This window comes from Amphibalanus amphitrite, unplaced genomic scaffold (assembly GCF_019059575.1).
Source record: "Amphibalanus amphitrite isolate SeventyFive unplaced genomic scaffold, NRLGWU_Aamphi_draft 000092F_arrow, whole genome shotgun sequence".
NCBI classification, from domain to species: domain Eukaryota; kingdom Metazoa; phylum Arthropoda; class Thecostraca; order Balanomorpha; family Balanidae; genus Amphibalanus; species Amphibalanus amphitrite.
The window spans coordinates 239,615-259,299 of record NW_024881588.1 but is presented as its reverse complement, the minus strand read 5'-3'; the positions used below and the strand labels follow the sequence as shown (position 1 = coordinate 259,299).

The window sequence follows — 19,685 nt, the reverse complement described above, 5'->3', positions numbered from 1 at the left end:
GCGATGCAGGAACGAGAACGGGCACTTAACCGTTTTCGACGTTCACGGCAATTCATGTTACTGCTCGAGTATAAACGGGCCAAGGCCAAGGCTAGACAGGTAATTAGGAAGGCTAAGAAGGACTCTTGGCAAAAACTACTGGAGCAATTTAACCATACAACTCCCGTCAATTATCTATGGGAGGTTATTCGACGTTTCACCATGAAAGAACGGTTTCAGAGGCCATTGCCTGTTCTGACAGTGAATGGCCACGTTGTCGACGATCCACTCGAAGTTGGTAATATGATGGGAAGGTTCTTCTCGGGCATTTGCTCGTCTGATAATTACCGACCAGTATTTAGAGACCACGTTTCCGAGATGACTAACCAACTGCCTGATTTCTTCTCAAACAATGATGAAGCGTACAATGCCGAATTTTCTCTCAATGAGTTACGCACGGCAATCACTAGCAGTGGTAACACGTCTGTGGGCCCGGACTTTCTGCATTACGCTTTTTTTAAACACATGTCTGAACACCAGGTTGCAGAGATACTGAAACTTATGAACCATTTATGGTGCAATGGCACCTACCCGATGGCATGGCGCCACTCCATTCTGGTACCTATACCGAAACCTGGGAAACCGAGGGACAAGGTGGAATCGTATCGTCCAATTCAGCTAACATCGTGTCTTAGCAAACTTATGGAGAGGATGATTGCAAACAGGTTGACGTGGTGCATCGAGGATCGTGACCTTCTATCGCGGTACCAGTCTGCATTTAGGAAGGGACGGTGCACAACCGACCACCTGATACGGCTGGACTCTGACGTTAGAAGAGGATTCCTTTCCAATAAATACACTCTGGCTGTTTTTCTCGACTTAAAGAACGCGTACAATCTGACATCCACCGTAGCACTCCTAACTAAACTGAATGGACTAGGTTTTAAGGGACGGATGATGAATTTTATCCGGGAATACCTTCGTGGCCGAACATTCCAAGTTAGCTGTGGTGGCTTATCAGATGTTTTTGAACAAGAGAATGGTCTTGTCCAAGGTGGCGTTCTTTCCCCAATTTTGTTCAACCTCATGATTGACGATATCTTTGCCGACCTCCCCGATGAAGTGAAATACGCCATATATGCTGACGATTGTTCCTTGTGGGTCCAAGGCCGACAGATACAGCCACTAATCACCTCCATACAGGATTCACTGGATCGCATCAGCAGGTGGGCTGACCGCTGGGGTTTCATTTTTTCCCCACCCAAATGCAGTGCAATAATATTCCGTCGTTATATGAGGGCACAAGAACTACGTGACATTCCTGCCATACGACTCTATGATCAGACTATTCCTTACCAGGAGGAAGTGAAGTTCCTGGGGGTTCTTTTGGATTCGCGATTGAATTTACATAAACACGTACAATATGTGAAAGCCAAGGCACTCCGACGTATGTCTATTCTTAAATGTCTCTCCGGTCGTAGCTGTGGCGCAGACCGTTCCACTCTCATTCGTCTGTATAAGGCCATGGTGCGACCTATTCTCGAGTATGCTTGTCATATACTTGATGGTCCAGGCAATTCCATGGTCGAAACACTTGAGAGCGTGCAAAATGCGTGTTTACGAATAGCCACAGGCGCCTTCAGGACATCCCCTGTGATTCCTATGTTAATAGAAGCGGATGTATATCCACTTCGTCTGAGACGTATGGATTTGACCCTTCGTTACTGTATGAAAGTGAGAGGAATCCATGACCATCCGTGTCACCCCCTACTGACTGGCACAGTTCGGCTACATAACGTTGACAGACAGTATATGAAGCGGATGTCTGGATTTCCTTTATACGAACGTATACAAAACATGAGTGATGAGCTTGGATTTGTAATCCCTGCAGGTATAGTTGCAAAACGCTCACGAGTTGAACCGTGGCGACGGTCATTCTGTGAAGTCCATCAACTTATACATGGAACAGGAAAGAAAGCTGACATAATTCACGTGCAAAGTGCCTTTCATGACTTTAGAACTGCGTATGCGGGTGCTTCATTTATTTATACGGACGGTTCCAAGACGTCAGACGGAGTTGGCTGCGCATATATTCACAATCATGTACGTCGACGGTATAGACTTCCAGAACAGTGTTCCATTTTCACTGCAGAGGCCTTTGCAATACTGCAGGCTCTCGCTTACATTAGAACAAATGACATCCGGCGTTCTGTTATATGTACCGATTCCTTATCTGTGGTGATGGCCATCACCAATGCGTCGTCTGATGTTCCTACAGTGATCGATATAATCGACTACATCGACCGATTAACAACATCTGGACACCATGTCTGTGTACTTTGGATCCCTGGTCACAGCAACATCGCAGGGAACGAGATAGCTGACGCTGAGGCCAAGCGGGCCATATCGTCTCCTTACACAGATGAAGTTGAGATGCATTATAAGGACTTTCTCCCTACTCTACGACGTCTATTACGTAGTCGCTTCGATGATATTTGGGCGAGTTACCGTCACACCACTACACTGAAATCGATTAAGGAAGTATCTGGCAGATGGGAAACCAGTCTTCGCTCCAACAGACGTGAGGAGGTGATACTCTGCCGCCTCCGACTTGGACATACGCGACTGACCCACTCGTACCTGTTAGAGCATAACGAAAGGCCAGAATGTGAACTGTGTGACTGCCCTATGACTGTCGAACACATCCTAGTTGAATGTCCGGAGTTTGCAGTGGAGCGATTGTCACTGATAGACATTTGCGACCGACATAGGATGACATTCGATCTTAAGTCGCTCCTCGGTAATGACCAGAGCGACATTATCGATGAATTGTTTGCCTTTCTACATCACTGCGACCTGATGCGCCGTTTGTAATGCTGTGTTCCCATGTATTACCTATTATGTTTTATGCGATTTTTGGGGACCATGTTCCCGACCTTCAGCGTATTCGCCTGATATTTCCTTTGGTTGTATTATGTTCCATAAGTTTGTTACCGCCCAATGCAGTTTACGCGATGTCCGTCGATTGACATGTAAATGACCGTAACATGTATTGCGTCCTGTCCTTGTTTGCTCGTGTGTGTTACAATGTTTCTGTCCGGTCCACTGTATGAAGGGATGAGAGTATGAGACTGAGAAAGAGGGATGTGTGTGTATGTGTGAGTTAGGGAATGAATGAAAACGACAGTAGCTGAGCTGCATGCAACGTAGTGTCTCCCTTCTTTTTCCTTTACCTGTTTAGTTCAGCCACACCACACTTAGGCGCAAGACATGAACTATGGTCGACTATACCGACCTACACACTATACTGTCAACTACTTGATGTCAGAGTTGGCCGGGGTTACGAGCTCTGCGTAGCTCAGGGTGCCTACAGAATGTGGACCGATCATGTGACTATTACACATTCAATTGGGATACTATGGTGGCCTACATGGCCCTGCTACTATGATGTTTGTGTCATGTCCCCATTCGCCTTTATCTTATTTTTCTTAACCCAGTTCTTTTTGTTTGCAGCTAGAAAACTAACACTAACACCCTCTCAACTACCTCAAGATCAACCTCACCTGTCCTTCCAGTCCTAGCAATCCTGTTCCCTATACTAGCCCCCACTGCTCTACATCAAGTCACAAGACGTGAAGGAACGACTTTACGAGGAACGACAATTCAACTGGACGTTCTGGGCCCAACGAGGCTATACGTCCTACACCACAAGTAACCACAAGTAAAGTGAGAGTCGAAGAGGTTGAGGTAGTCGGTACTCGGTAGCAAGGGAGTTTGGTAGGTAGGTATTGTAAGTGATGGATTTACTTTTTACACGCATGCTTAAGACATAAAATAAGGAGTGTGAGATTGGAAATATGCAGTTGTTGCATCAACAACACGTAGGTATAATAGGTACTGGAGTGGTAGGTACCTATAGTTTTTGGATATTTAGTTGGGTCTGGGGAACATTTGCCGAATCCAAATTAAGATCTAACTTTCGCATTGAACAAAAAATACAGACAGAAGTTTTGTCTTAAAGGGACCCTCCCACCTTCAAAAAAGTTAATGAATTGGCATGAAAGCAAATTTCATCGAAAAATATTCACCGGTTTTCAAGATATTAGACTTTTACTTTTGTTTACTTTTTGGGATCTTCGCTTTTCCTAGCGACTTTATTTGAAAGTGCGGCATTTGTTGCGCGCAAAGCAGCATATACCACCGCGTGCTACCAAACGTTTTAGTAAAAGATTTAAAATCGTTAGATCTCCGCTGACGTCACAAATTCTAAGGGGGCATACCAATGCATTAGCCCCTTAGAATCCGAAAACTGCAAGTTTGAAATTTGATATGTCCGAATTAAAGCATTTTTCGATGTTGTGAGTGCCCAAACCGGTATTTTCAGGCCATGGCCACCAATTTGGCTATCTCAACTCAAATCTAATGTTAAGGTGGGAGAGTCCCTTTAAAGGGACCCTCCCTGCTCCCACCTTCAAAAAAGTCAATGAATTGATACCTACCAAAGACCCAAAGTGGTGTCACTTTGTTCAGAAAGAGCGAAAACGAATATCTACCAAATTTCACCATTTTCACTCAGATATTCACCTGTTTTCAAGATATTAGACTTTTACTTTTGTTTAATTTTTGGGATATCCGCTGTTCCAGCGACTTTTTTGGAAGCAATAGTTTGATAGCTGAAAGTGCGGCATTTGTTGAGCTCAAAGCTGAAAGCAGCACATACCACCGCCTGCTACCAACCGTCTTAGTAAAAGACGGTTGGTCTTTTCTAATAGTTCACTTTCCTGAAATTAGTATTTTGCTATGGATTTATGTTTTTTTATGCTCAAAATGATCAGAAAATAAAACAAAACGCTTTTGTAAAAAGGATTATTTTCTATATTTTAGTATAAGAAGAACTATATTCTATATAAAATAATGTTTGACGCGGAAGCTTATTACGCGTTGACCAATCATATTGCGTAGGACAAACCCATCGGCTGTAAGCAGCATTCTGATTGGCTGACGATGACGTGACTGCATTCCTCAGCAAGGCACGCATTCCTCTGCAAGGCACTCTTTTCGGAACGAAAAATGGAATATCTTCGTCTAGGGTGATCGTTGGGCCGTAAAAGCTTCTGATTTGTGCTAGTCTCAGCGCAAGCAACAAAACTGCTATTCCAGTTTCAAACCCCATGTTAAAAGTGAACTATTTCCTTTAAAATCGTCAGATCTGTGTTTACATCGCACATTTAGAGGGGGCATCCTAATGCATTAGCCCCTCAGAATCCAAAGTGCAACAACTTTGAAATTCAATCTATATTACTATTTGAGGAGGGCGTAGTTTCTGTCTATTACGAAGGTCGCGACATGGTGCTACGTAGCGCGGGTTACAGATCACACCGTTGCACCTACCGCGCTGAAATTTGCGCAACTCATAGAACAAGTGGACAACGTGCCTTTGAGCGGTCTCGGCTCGATCGGATCGATAGCGAGCGCGTGGCGCGTGCCCAAAAAGTGCAAATTCGCGTCATAGACTTTACATGTATAAATCGGCTGGCAAAAACGGGCGAAAATGGCTAAATTTGCCCGACACGGGTCCGTTCCCCGTGCAATATCTCGGTAGCCGTGCGCCCGATCGGCACGGGGAAAACAGCATCGTGTAGAGAATCGAACGGGCTATCGAATAGTGTGCGGTGCAGGGGTGGCACGCGCCACGTGCAAGTGTGAGGGCATTTTCATTTCAAAAAGTGCCATTTTAAACGGATTTTGGATTTTATTTTATTTTCCCGTGACCATCAGACTGAGAGAGTTGAAACAACGTCAATTGCCAAGAGAAATGTACCGCCTCTCATGGAAAAATTGTGAAAAGCTAATTGATCAAAAACAATGTGGAAAAAATCGCTGAATTAAAATGGTATTTGTCCATAATGTGCCACTAAAAAGATACACGGGATTTGCTGCTTAACCTGATACGCTTGACAATTGAAAATGCTATCATTAGAAAGAGCATTCAATTCTCTCCAAGATCCAATCATCACGTTTGCATGACAAGCAACAGTATTCTTTAAAAGATAAATGTTTTAAACCTCTGCAAAACGATTTTTAGCGAAAATTATCTACGCCTTTCATTTGTCTTAAAACTACGCACCTCAATTATAAAGCACATTTGACAGATTCTGAAGTGGAAAGCATGCTTATCAGACACGGGCACCTCGATGCGGTGGATATTTTTTCCACAAACCAAAACGTTTAGCCGTCAAAAAGCAATCGACCGAAATGGATAGATAACCCAACCGACACAAGAACAACCGAACACCCGCCGATCGAAAATATCCCTTTTCGCGTTGCGGAGCACGCGGGTCACCCTAGTATTTTCTATTTGAGGCATTTCTCAATGTTGTGAGTGCTCAAACCAGTAAATGCAAGCCAGGGACCCCATTTTGGCTATCTCAACTCAAAACTAATATTAATGGGCTGTCTGAAATTTCCACGGCTCCGCATACCTGCTATAAACCTACAACTTGCCAATGTGCAACCCACAGCAAAAAATCTGTGTAAATATCTCAAGAACTGGAGAGTAGCTACTTTTCACAAATGGGTGGTACTGGTGGTAGCATGTGAGACACCTGCTATATGATTGCCGCCTGTAGCCTGTAAGTCAGTCTGAAAAGCTTGGCAGGCAGATCAGCAAGGTGTATTGGGCAGCATGAATACAGCCCCACTCCCAAATGGGAGAGCTGACTTCCAGGTAGCTCAGTTTTTGCCCTAAATGGGCCAAGCCAAACTGGCTAAGAGTACTTATTTAAGTTAGTACTATACTTATTAAGTTAGTACTAAGTAAATACTTAAGTTGGCTGCAAAATTTCCATGAAATAAGGCTTGTTTTCAAAAGGAAAAAATTCTAACAAATGTCGTTTTTGATAAGGTATTGAACATAAACCTTTGGTTACAATAGGACATCTCTGCCTTGTAACCTTATCGTGAAGTTAATTGGCATTTGTATGTTAATGGTTTGACAGCCTGTTTTTCCTTTCAGATATTTTTGCAAGTCTATCATGTTTAGCTTCAATGATACATTCACAGACTTTTTGGTAAGTACTGAACTTTGGAGTTATGAACGTGCCATCATTTTGCTTTTCTCATGTGAAAAGATGCATGGTCCTTGTGGAACCTGTTCAACTGCCACAGGAAGTTATCAACATTGTTTCAGTAGTGTGTTGACTACTGATTATATTTTTTTTTCTCCAAAAACAGAGTATCCTACCCACCAACTATGTATCTACCTGTAATAACCAGCCCTCATAGTTGAAACTTGTTGGATACTATACCAGTCCTTTGAATATGCTTCATCTTTTGTTTGTCCATCCTCTCTGACTGCCACCATTGCAAAGTCAAATAGCTACTGAAGGTTCTTACAGTGGCCACTCAGTCTGCCACCAACTGTTCCTCCCAACAGACCAGGAGATGAAGAAATGGCTCAACACTGACAGAGACAGTGCTGTATGATGTTGGGCAACAGCAGAAGGGCTCAAATAGCTATCTGGCAGTCATGCAGGACACCAAAGTGGGCTTTGTTGATTGCACACCGTACACCAGCTGCATTGCATTTAGTGTCAGCTCACTGGCAGCTGTTCACGGAGGGCTTGTGCAAGTCAGAACTACCTTCTTATCCAGTGGAATTATTTTGCAAGAGCCCGGCCAGTGACCAACGCGGAGTCAGATTCGGTATAACTATGTCAGCGACTGTGGACCCCCCCCCCCCCTGCTTGCGGTGGCGGCAGCTGGTTTTCCAGCTGTAGCACGGAATTCAGACCTGTACCAGCTGTCTGATCTAGCAGCTGACATCGGTATCGCAGACTGTTGTGGCACACGGCAGTCACGCGGTGGACGATACCTACGTCTACCGGGATTCACGCCAGAGGGAGCGCTGCCGTCCTTATGTATGGTCGGGGAGTCTGCGGAGACGACGTTAGAGAAGTTCTTTTGCGGTGGTCTCACATGTCTGCCAGTGCCGACCGGTGCAGCTTTTTCACGCTCAAAACTTAATCGGATTTAGTTTCGTCTGATTTCTAAATTCCACTGCCTGCTGTGTATTTTTATTGTTTCTCTGCTAATGAGTTGTACTCTTGTTTTCGCAGTCCGACCTGTCCGGTTGTGAAAAGGATGGAGACATTGAGGAGACGATCTTTCGGCTTGAAGCTGACTTCTCAGGAAAAGAAGGAGGGTGAGTTTTTCTTCTTTCGTTAGTTTGCCATTCTTTTTTGTTTTATTTTTAGCTACTCTTCATTGGCCAGTGATTTGTCGCTAAGTCGTAAACCTTTTTTGTGGGCCACCATTCACACCCTCTCTGTTCCGCAGAGAGAGTGACAAGCGCGCCTGTCTGGACCACGCGCTGCGACTGACCCCGCCTCCCTCCACCCCTCACACCCTCTCTGTCCCGCAGGGAGAGCGACAAGCGCGCCTGTCTGGACCACGCGCTGCGGCGGCGCGTGGCCTCCGTGGCCGAGGAGGCGCCGACCGGTCAGGCCGAGCGGCAGCTGCGCGCCGTGCTGCAGCTGTCGGTGAGGCTGGCCCGCTCCGACCGCTGCTCCCCCACCACCCCGATCGTGCTGCTCTCGGACAGCTTCGACGCGCTGCCGCTGGACGGCGCCCAGGCGCTGTTCGCCTTCGTGGAGGATAATGTGGCCACTTGGAAGGAGGAGATGTTCTTCAACGCCTGCAAGAATAACCTGCTGCGGATGTGCAATGGTGAGTGGATTTCACGTACTTGCTGTGACTGGTTGTTCTCTGTCTGACTTCAAGTCATTATATTCGTAGCCATACTGGGTCCACTGCTGTCATGAATGTATTAGCTGCGATCTCCAGGAACCGTTGGCGACTCCTCACGGTGTGTCTCTGCCGCCTGCCTTCAGATCTGTTGCGGCGCCTGTCGCGCTCACAGAACACTGTCTTCTGTGGCCGCATCCTGCTCTTCCTGGCCAAGTTCTTCCCGCTCTCGGAGCGCAGTGGCCTGAACGTCATCAGTGAGTTCAACCTGGACAACCTGACGGCGTTCGGTGACGGAGACGGCGGAGAGGATGTGGTCGAGATGACCGAGGACGGCGAGGAACCCTCGGCGCCCGCGCCGACGGCCGACGCGCCAGATGTGCCCGGGTGAGAGAGGGGGAGTAGGTGGGAGGGTGTTGGTGAAGGGCTGATCTATTTTAGAGGGAGTTGGAGAAACCGTGGTGGGATGGCCGGGTAAGGGTTATTTTTGCTTATTTGTTCAAACATTTTCTCCTCGGTCTGTGCAGTTTTCTGTTCGTGTTCTCAATTTAACCGTTCAGCTCCACGTGTGTTTTGCAGCCCGCCGCTGGACTACAACCTCTACCGCAAGTTCTGGGCGCTGCAGGACTTCTTCAGAAACCCCAACCAGTGCTACTCCAAGGTCCCCTGGAAGGCATTCAACTCGGTACGGTGCCTCCCTTAGTTTCATTAGTATTATTGTTGCCGGTTCGTACTGGTCATACGCAACACCACCATCTATAGCATGCAGGGTTCTTTCAAAATATTGTATATCGTTTTTCACTCAAACGGAAGAGTTGTGCGGTTGTCGTGAAAGCGCGAAACGGTTATGATCGAGTAGTGATTCTGAATGCTGGTTCAGTGTAAGCTTATATCATTGCATGTCTGATGCCAAATATGTGTTTGTGCATTTGCAGTACACTACAGACGTGCTGGCGGCATTCACGGGGTTCAAGCTGGATGAATCTTCTAGCTCACATCTGAGTAAGGTACGTGTAATTCTATCTAAGCACCTTCCCTGGGAATGGGGCGTTCGATTGCCGAATCAGTTATATACGGAGAGCCACGTGAAGACCTTATCGAATTCTGTTTAGTACCTATAAAATATGTTCATGCTAGCTCTGCCGTCCAAAGCCAAAACACCGTATGGGCCATTTTTTCCGAAATATGTTTTTTGATACCAGGACAATCCATTTTTGACGCTGCGTTTAGCTGTACCATTTATAGTTTTATATAGAAAATATATTTTTTATTATATCCGATAAGGTATTATGGCTTTTGTGTATAAACCACGATTTAGCTACTTGGTTCCACCAAAATGCCGGTGTGGAGTGCGATTGTGAAATTACCCAGTTGTTTCAAGTCGTCAACTCATGCCAAAACACCGTATCACAGCGATGTGGTCTTTTGGCCTTGGCGGACGCTGAACCTATGCCACTCTCATGCCACTGTTTCACGTGCGATGCGGTCTTCTGGCTTTGATTTCGAACGAAGTTTCCGACAAAACCAGTGACAAAAACACCGTATTGACTGATATGCGGTATTTTGGCATCGGTTGGTGTCGGTAACTCTCGATCACCTTGAAATGCCCTCTTTTGGCACGAATGATTCAACGTGTTTAGGAAATAAGCTACCCAATATGGAATTCATGACAAAATTGACGGCTAATAATGATAACAACATAATTTTTAGAGGAATAATATTTAAAGATGTAAGCTGTTAGAGCAATACCTGCCAGACTGTCGTGTGGGCGAAGTGGCTCAGATGGAGGCTGCTTTGAGTGCAGCCACCTCACTTCAGGCGGGCGGTCCACCTCACTTCAGGCAAGGAAGCCAGTGGCGAATATCGAAGAGAGGCCGATAGTGAGTGGCTTGACGACGGGGTGACGGTGTCAGTATGATGAAAGAGGTGATGATACATACGATTAGGTCTAGCCATGCTCCTTCGTCCCTGGGTTACGGGTCTTACTATTCAACTGAACAGTGTGGCAATGCCTGAGAACACCGGCAGCGTCAGAAAGGACTGTTATCATGTGGTGTCCGTTTGCATCGTCTGGGACGATGGATGTAGCCGGACGTTGAACTGGTGGAGGTATCTGGTATTTACTTTTTGCTTGCAACTTGGGTCTTTCACACAGTCCAAAAGTGGACGCTGATGAATGCTGTTCAGTGTTCAGTGTGCAATCGAACCACCTCACAATCCAGACTGACGCTAAAGTCGATCTAACCTGAAAACACCGGCATGGACGCCGATGTCGTAGCCGTGCCAGGTAAGTTAACCCAAAACTGAATCAGAAATCAGTTGTTTTCGGAGCATGTGAAGGCGGCCGGTGAACGCTTGAATATGCGTGGAACTCAGACTTTCATATAACTAGAAGATGGCAAAACCTGCGTTGCTTCATTTAATTATTTCTAGCGCCGTCTTTTTCTTGTAGCAAATTTGTAGAAAAACCCGATGTATGCAACAAACATTCGCCCCCTCGCCTGCCTTCAGTCTCCGACTCTCCGGCATCACACATTCTGCTCTCCCCTTTGTAGACTGTGTGAAAGTCCTAAGTTTCAAGCAAAAAAAGTGATACAGCCACGTCCAGATACCTCCACCAGTTCAACGTCCGGCTACACCCATCGTCCCAGACGATGCAAACGGACACCACATGATAACAGTCCTTTCTGACGCTGCCGGTGTTCTCAGGTATTGCCACACTGTTCAGTTGAGAAGTAAGACCCGTAACCCAGGGACGAAGGAGCATGGCTAGACCTAATCGTATGTATCATCACCTCTTTCATCATACTGACACCGTCACCCCGTCGTCAAGCCACTCACGATCGGCCTCTCTTCGATATTCGCCACTGGCTTCCTTGCCTGAAGTGAGGTGGACCGCCTGTTTGCTGCACTCACAGCAGCCTCCATCTGAGCCACTTCGCCCACACGACAGTCTGGCAGGTATTGCTGAAATGCCTTAGACCCTAAAACATTCCCCTAATAATTCGTGAGTTTTGTCGTGAACTCCATATAGACCCGCCTATTTCCTATACATGATGCAGCATCGATGATTCTGAATGCTGGCAATTGTCGATGGATCATTTCATCATGTAAACTGCATGCTTCAGCTTAACCGTAACTTGGAGGTCATCCAAGCCAAAACACCGTATTGGGGCATAAAACGCGATACGGTGTTTTTGCTTCGCGAAAAGGCACAAAATTTACATACAAACCAGGCCAAAACACCATATCGAATGCTAAGTAAAATGATAATGATTATTATGAAATTTGAATAAATGTATCAATTCTGCAAGATCAGACAATTCTAATGGTATTTTTCCTATCACGGAATGTTGATTCCTTCACATAGAAATCACACCTCAAAGTAACAAAGTTTAAAATCGTTCTCCTGTAAAATTTGAAAAACCTTGGATACTGTGTTTTGGCTTTGGACGGCAGAGCTAGTAAAATCATCTTTCAGTTTCTGTTATGTAACGATGAAATATGAGCAATAATTAACCTCTAGCGTATATTAGCGGCAGATTGCTATCGATGTAGCCATCTCGCTGACCCTGCTCCGTTCTCCCTCGGCAGCTGGAGTCGGACACCCAGGAGTACTTTGCCAAGTACCTGACGTCCCAGAAGCTGCTGCAGCTGCAGCTCAGCGACTCCATGTTCCGCCGCTTCGTGCTGGTCCAGTTCCTCATCCTGTTCCAGTACCTCGCGTCGCCGGTCAAGTTCAAAAGGTGAGACGAGGAGTGGTGGGGGACGGTGCTTGGGGCACTACGGGGTTGTAGGCTTCGGGAAACGATCGGCTCGTAATACTTATCAGCGTTACGGTGGAAGACGAAAAGATCGGAGTACGTTGCAACTTGCAATGCTATATTTAATTACACTCATAGTCCTTGTTTCTATTGTTCTGCTTTCCATCACCAGACTCTGCCAGCCAACACACGGCACATTCAATCATGTGTTTTTCCAAAGCTCAGCAGTCCGTTGTCTCTCAACTGACCCAGTCTGTCGGCTGGCTGTGTTTCAGCGAGGGTCAGGTGCTGACGGAGGCTCAGCAGACCTGGCTGCAGGAGACTCAACAGACTGTCTACAGCCTGATCGCGGAAACGCCGCCACACGGCAAACAGTTTGCTGAAACGATCCGCACCATTCTCAAGGCATGTATGCGCTTCATTTTACCACTGGCTCTAGTGATAAACGGTTTTTTGCCTTAGCGTTAATTGACCTTGAAGATGTACTATGTTTCCCAGTTTGAATGATAATGTTCATACTTCATACTACGTTAGTGACAGCCGTAACATTGCTGTTGCCTTTTGAGTGGCTATTGTCAGTCTTAAATGCCCTGGGATATTCATTCTGCGTGAATTAGGTATTGCGGGAATTCGGGCATGATTATCGAGTGTCATGTCCTTACCCCTCCTCTGCCCCCTCTCGCCTTCAGCGTGAGGAGAGCTGGAACACGTGGAAGAACGACGGCTGTCCGGCGTTCAAACCTCCCGTGGCGCCGGAGGAGAAGGCGGAACCGGCGGCGGACCGGGCTGCCGGCCGGCCCGCGCCCCGCCGCAGACAGAAACGGAAAGTCGGCGACGTGCTGAGGACCGCAGAGGCCAAGAAGAAATTCCTGATGGGACAGTGAGTGCGGGAGAATGGGGAGGGAGAGGCACTTGGTTGGGATTGGCGTGGTGCTGGTGGACTAAGAGTCTAAGAAGCTTTGAAGATTGTCTTGTTGGTTGTCTGTATACTTCAGGAAAAGCATTAAAGGTGGCGGGCATTCCGTAAGCTTGCATTTCTTTACTTATTCAAAAAAGTTGTTTTTAGTTGATGTCTGTTGTTTGGCGTACGCCCTCGGTAAATGTCATACTGGTACCATTCTGACGGGTTTCCGTCTCCATCGCCTGACAGCCCGGAGCTAACCCGTCTCTGGAACGTCTGCCCTGACAACATGGAGGCGTGCAAGTCGACCAAGCGCGACTTCCTGCCGGCGCTGGACACGTTCTTTGACGAGGCCATCACCCAGATGGACCCGGCCAGCTGCGTGGAGGAACAGTACAAGTGAATGAGGGAGAGAAATATAAGGCGCAGCGGTTATGACAATAATACAGGAGGGAGGGCTCAGAAGCCAGTGAGAATAGCGTGGAAACGTTACGATGGTATATTTATGTTTGGAAATTGAGATAATGCATTGTTACCATAAGACAGAGTAGTACAAAATACCCTACTCGTTGCCATTCATACAAAATGCACCGGGCGAAAATATACAAAAGCGCGCATACTTGGAACACACATGCTTGTTTTCATCGTTGGCTATGTCGTCTCACAGCTTGGCTTCCGACATCCCTCCTGACATCCCACTTCGTTATCTGCAGGGTGATCAACAACGGCGACTACGGGTGGCGCGCGCTGCGTCTGCTGGCGCGCCGCTCGCCGCACTTTTTTGCGGCGGCCCAGAAGATCCCCAACTCGCTGCCCGACTACTTGGACACAATCCTGAAGAAGGTGGCCAGCGACATACCGGTGGGTGCTCGGGGATGGGACAGAGTTGTATCTGGTATCGGGAGCTGTTAGGGACAGGGCCGACTGGTATCAGGTCTAGGGAAGCTGCTTCATGAACAACATAGAGCTCTAACTTAGAGGCCCGCTGCTAAAAATAGACTAACCTGAGATAGAAAGTAAAGTCCTGGCGGCTAGAATAGTGAGTGTAGCGAGGAACTCGCCACAAACCCCTGCCTTGCCCTAGAGGAGCCCGTCTTCCCTGACCCTCCGAGTCTCCTTCGTTTTTAATCCGCTGACTCTCCCCTCTCCCCGTGTGCAGAAGTTCAGCGGCAGTGCCGGCGGCCCGGGCGGTGAGCCGGCCGCTGCTGCGGCCGAGGAGGCCGTAGCGGAGGGCGGAGCGGAGGCCGAGGAGCTCCGCGCCGCAGAGGAGGCCTCTGAGGAGGCGCCGGCCGCACGCCGCGTGCACCCCGTCACCGAGGCGCTCACTCAGAAGATCGCCGCCGGTCTGGGTGCGGAGTGGGAGCGGCTGGCCTCCAAACTGGGCTTCCAGTCCGATGAGGTAAGTATCGTCCGTGGGCGGGGGAGGTGGAGAGATGGGTGGGAAGTGGAGGACGGAGAGTGGAGATGGATGGATAAATAGTGTGAAGAATTGGTGAGTCGAGGATACGGAAAGAACGAAAATATCGTTGATTTTCTTGGTTCGTGGAACTGGAGGCCATGGTGAGATATGAGGGGTAACCGATCAATTTAAGACACCCGAAAGGGCTTGCCCGTGATTTTGTACCGTGCCGAACCCCATCAGGTTGACCAGTACCACGTCTTTCTTCCCCCAGGTGGACTACTTTATCAGCGAGCAGAGCACGCCGGAGGCGCGAGCAGCGATGATGTTCCGCCAGTGGCTGGACAACGAGCGTGAGGAGGCCACGCAGGAAGAGCTGCTGTACGCCCTGGAGGCCGTCAAGCTGGACACCCGGGTGCGTCACCTGTTCGACCCGGAGGTGCGCGGAGACGAGGAGCCACCGCCGGCCGAGAGCTAGCCGAGGAACTCACCCGAGGATGACACACATTAGTGGTGGGGAGGGAAATATCCACTCAGCTAGAGGTGGTGAAATTCACCAGCTGCTGTCGGCTGTATGTTGGGTAGCCGCCAGGCAGACGCCGATGCCCACTAGCTATCGCCGTCGCCTACTAGCTAACGCCGGTAGCTGCTAGCCTATGGAGCGATACGGTACGTCATGCGATGGCTAACCATCAATAAACTGAGTTGTGCCACACGGACCATGATCCGGCCTGGCACCGGTCGAGCACGGTCAGCATGAGCCTTGAATGTGAGATACGCACCTCGTTCTGTCATGGGACTGAGGGTTTGGACTCTGGACGGCTGGGCGGCATTGGACTGAATGGACGGCTGAAAGGAGAATGCGATGCAGACCTAATGGGAGTTGACTGAACTACCGATGTTATCATAAATTGCGCTCAGTGGACTGATTCGAGAGGTGGCCTGGCCACGCTGACTGGCCAACCTGTTTGTTCATCGTAGTTTTGACATTGACTCTCACATCACTTCTCACTGTCACTATCTCACTGTCACTCTCCACGCTAGGAGCCGACTGAAATCGTCGGCTTCGAAACGCCTCACGAATTTTGTGGCACGTTTAGGTGCCGGCCTGTGCTGTGCCCCGATGTTTGCTGGATCTCGCTACAATCATCGAGCTATGAACAGGGAGTCGTTTTAAGGTTCTGTCAAGCCGTGCGTCACAATGTACAAAAATACATTTGTTGGCCTGTCTGTGATCGAAAAGTTTGGGAGTGGTATTTGTGCGTTATGGATGTGAAAATGGTTTGCTGTATCGTATTGACTGACAAGGACCATATGACACGACAATGAACTTGGTACAGCTTTAAAACGATGGTGCTACGCTACGTTCAGAAACGGGGTAGAGCGACGCTCACACCGTTTGAACTTGGTTTAGACATGGTAGACCTTGAAAATGGATGGCGTAAGCGTGGTCCTCCGTTCCGTCGTTTCCATCCTCAGGATAGTCAAATCCTTCTCTTCATCCACGCTTTGAATGGACGGGCAACTTTGTTACATCTGGGTAGCCCCACCTCAGGGGCGGGCCCGTAGCCGGGAGCGGTGATCGTCAAGAGACTTGGTTACTTGTCCTTGAGATTGGCTCAGCCCCGTCGGGTCACCAGGGTGCCCACCAAAACCAATATCTCCTAATTCCTGGCGCCCTTCCTGCTTTATCTCTGAAATGGTCTAATTAGACCCAACGAGCGTAACCCAACAGCAGGAAAGCTTTATTCTGGATTCCGGTACTTTTTCTCGCGAACGTATAAAGAAAACACTTCATATGGTAGCGAACTGAACTTCCGCTTCCAAATCATTTCGTGAGCAGAAGAGGCGCAGTTGATACGTTTGTGGCATACACAGAAAATCTGCTGGACGCGGTGTTCGAGGTGCGTATATTTTTATTTTATTTGTTTTTTTTTTCTCACTATTTTGAATTTTTACAATCATATGCACCTTCCTAATTGACCAGAGAAGATATTGATGCGCTTTTGTGTTGCTTTGGCTTGTCAAAAAGTGTTTGGAAAGGTATGCAATGTCAGTTTTAAACTCAAACTGAAGTCCGGTGTAATGCTTATGTTGTAAATTTTGTGCATATTTTCACATTAAATCAATATTTCCATTATTTATTGATGAATTTGATCACTGATGTTAGGTTCAATGCACAAAGCTCAGAGGTTATTTAACAAATTAATGGCAGCCAATCGTGGGCTGGATAAACGGCAACCGCCTGTAGTTTTGTTTTACCTACCCGATTTTGCCTTCAGCCCTCCATAATTTGTTCCCCACCATATTGTCTTGCACTTAGGGTAATTTTGATTTATTTATTGCTGAATAATGAACAGCCATAACCTGAAGTTGTCAAGTAACATAATTAAGTTGTTTTAAATTTAAAATTACTTTTACATACCTACCTGCATATCAATGTAGCAAAAGTAAAATTTCATAATCTGTTTATGAACAGAAATCAGTTGATGAGCTAAGAGATTGTCAACAGTAATACATAGATAGACAGAATAAACAGCCACAGGTAGTGTGCCAGATGATGGAACATTTCAAATAATGTTTGGGATAGGTAAAAGCAGTCAGCATTAAAGGAAAAGGGCCACCTTCGTGAAATATGAAGATATCGTTGTTTTTCATTTTGACATAATTATTTTTCATTTTCTTTTTAAAACTGGTGCCAGAAGTGCACAATTCGCGAAAAAGTATTTAAAACTATTTAACATATTGGTACTATGTTGATACTCTCTACGGCACCTACTGTATGATGGCATAGCGATGACGTCACACTCAAGCCAATCAGCGTTCAGAAGACAGACTCGTCGGATTGTGTCAGATAAGCTGATTGGTTAAAGCTGAGCTGGTTGGAGCTGATTGGTAAAAAACCAAAGCCTCGCCGCGGGTGGCTGTATTGTCGGATAAGAACGCATTCCTGGGATAAGGACGCATTCCTGGCGTATTTTCTTTTAAAATTGCCGATAACTACGAATGGAGGCCGAAATCGGCCGTAAGGAGGTAGACAGATAGGTTTTCGGACACGGGCTACAAGATGGCTATCTCAGTTTCAATCCCCATGTTAAAGGTGGCCCTTTTCCTTTTAAGTGTTTGCTAGTCAGAAACATTTTAACTTTCCATATCAATTTATTTGTATGCACACAATGCTGTAGAAGTTGGTCCTGCTTTGAAGCTGGTTTAACTTCAAAATCACCTCCTTCCCCTTGGCTTTTGTTTTGGCTAACATTGTTATGTACTACATACCTACTTAGGAGAGATATGTTACAGGTTCATGATTTTAGAATGCATTCCACATTCTCCCATGCCAATATGTGAAGCATAACCCACTGTCTCTCCACTCAGCTGCAGAATGAGCACCGTCAACTCCTCCGATCCGCGGCGTCCGGCGCGCGTGACGCGCTACAAGTCGCCACTGGCGGTGAACCCCAACTCGAGCGCCCCGGTGCCCGGCGAGGACCCCACCGCCGACTACATGAACGTCCTAGGCATGATCTTCAGCATGGTCGGCCTCATGATGCGCGTCAAGTGGTGCGCCTGGGTGGCCATCATGTGCTCCTGTGTCAGCTTCGCCAACTCGCGCATCAACGACGACACCAAGCAGATCCTGAGCAGCTTCATGCTCTCCATCTCTGCGGTGGTGATGTCGTACCTGCAGAATCCGGAGCCGATGAAGCTGCCCTGGGAGATGCTCTCGTGAGGACGTGTCTGCCCTGTCGTCCGGAAGCTTCCCCGGACGGCGGGGTTTGGGGACGGTGACTGGCGCGTGCGTTTCGTGCGGTGACATGAGAGTGGGGACTGGGGAGTGGGACTCCGTTTTGAGTGGATGCGTGCATGAAAATCGTCATCCGATTGTTCTCGTCTCTCTGCCGTAACGATCCGATCTTGTTTGAAAATGTCAGTGTCGTTTGCAGATGCTGAACGAATGACTCATTTACGTTCGACCCTAGACCAGTCGACCAGACCAGACAAGTCTCCACCTCAATTTCTTTACCAGTTATTGTCGACGTTGAACATTGGACTAGAACCCGCCTATCAAATATCTAGCGAGTGTCGTAGTGTTCTTCCATGACTTCAGCTGAATGCACCCTGGAAACGATTTTAATGGCGATTATATATTGTTAACGTGTTTATTTGTCATATGTGGCTAGTTGTTATCGGAGATAAAATTTGCACTAGATATGATTTCATGATTGTGGCATGTTTATTGTTCAGTGTTTACCGAATAGAGAAACGTCAGCTGTCATAATTGTTTTACGTTTTTTTTATGTGTTTGCATGTTTGCCTTGCGATATTCCCAAGCATTGCATTGAACGATTTATCCATACATGGTGAAATAAATATCCTCAACACTTTATTTTTATTGTCGTGTGACGACTTGAGTACTTTTTTCTCGAGTTTTCGAGATGCCTTTACGAATGGTTGACTAATCATTATAATGATTAATTTGTGTCGTAGTGATCCTAAGCTGTGGACTGAAGCCAGAGAACTGCAAACGACGAGTGCCGTCTCACACTAGGTGGCTCCTCGTTTGCGCTCGAAGCTTCCATGCCGATACGGCGGGCACTGTCCGATTGCTGGCCGTTCTCTCAGAGCCCTGGATAGACGGTATCGGTCGTACCGCCGCGGGGCCGGTACTCCAATCGGAGATAGCCCACGGCCCGTGACCCGTGGTCCGTGCTTCGTCTGTGGACGGTATGCGGCGCCACGCTCTGCGGGGTTCGGGCGTGCCGTTCACCAGCAGATGGGGCTTGTTAGTAGAACGAACACTACGAACTCTCTTGTCTGAGTAATGAGTTCCGACTACCCGCATCCAAACTCCGCTACAAACCGGTAAAAGCCGGGATCGGGCCACCTCCAACCGACG

At 47.4% G+C, this 19,685-nt stretch overlaps 2 protein-coding genes across 3 annotated transcripts; both read left to right on the top strand.

Moving 5' to 3' along the window:
• The first annotated feature begins 6,353 nt into the window (after positions 1 to 6,353).
• LOC122380141 (THO complex subunit 1-like) lies at positions 6,354 to 16,023 on the top strand. The gene is made up of 14 exons (XM_043362992.1): positions 6,354 to 6,373; positions 6,995 to 7,049; positions 8,097 to 8,182; positions 8,402 to 8,706; positions 8,871 to 9,111; positions 9,304 to 9,409; positions 9,660 to 9,731; positions 12,319 to 12,470; positions 12,764 to 12,893; positions 13,178 to 13,368; positions 13,639 to 13,788; positions 14,103 to 14,250; positions 14,549 to 14,788; positions 15,063 to 16,023. The coding sequence occupies exons 2-14, from the start codon at positions 7,014 to 7,016 to the stop codon at positions 15,264 to 15,266; spliced, it is 2,061 nt and encodes a 686-aa protein (XP_043218927.1). The 5' UTR covers positions 6,354 to 6,373; positions 6,995 to 7,013; the 3' UTR covers positions 15,267 to 16,023.
• Positions 16,024 to 16,602: 579 nt separating this feature from the next.
• LOC122380140 (PAT complex subunit Asterix-like) lies at positions 16,603 to 19,175 on the top strand. 2 transcript variants are annotated; one of them, XM_043362990.1, is made up of 2 exons: positions 16,603 to 16,692; positions 18,164 to 19,175. In XM_043362990.1, exon 2 carries the CDS (start codon positions 18,171 to 18,173, stop codon positions 18,516 to 18,518), a length of 348 nt encoding a protein of 115 aa, XP_043218925.1. In that variant the 5' UTR covers positions 16,603 to 16,692; positions 18,164 to 18,170; the 3' UTR covers positions 18,519 to 19,175. The 2 variants fall into 2 exon arrangements, with proteins under 2 accessions (XP_043218925.1, XP_043218926.1); XM_043362991.1 differs by having other exon boundaries at positions 16,680 to 16,831.
• The last annotated feature ends 510 nt before the right edge of the window (positions 19,176 to 19,685 follow it).

Coding starts and splice junctions, on each gene's coding strand:
- LOC122380141 (XM_043362992.1), top strand. CDS start 7,014: ATGTTTAGCTTCAATGATACATTCACAGACTTTTTG. Junction 12,471..12,763: donor TCGCCGGTCAAGTTCAAAAG/GTGAGACGAGGA, acceptor GCTGTGTTTCAG/CGAGGGTCAGGTGCTGACGG. Junction 14,789..15,062: donor TGGGCTTCCAGTCCGATGAG/GTAAGTATCGTC, acceptor TTCTTCCCCCAG/GTGGACTACTTTATCAGCGA.
- LOC122380140 (XM_043362990.1), top strand. CDS start 18,171: ATGAGCACCGTCAACTCCTCCGATCCGCGGCGTCCGGCGCGCGTGACG.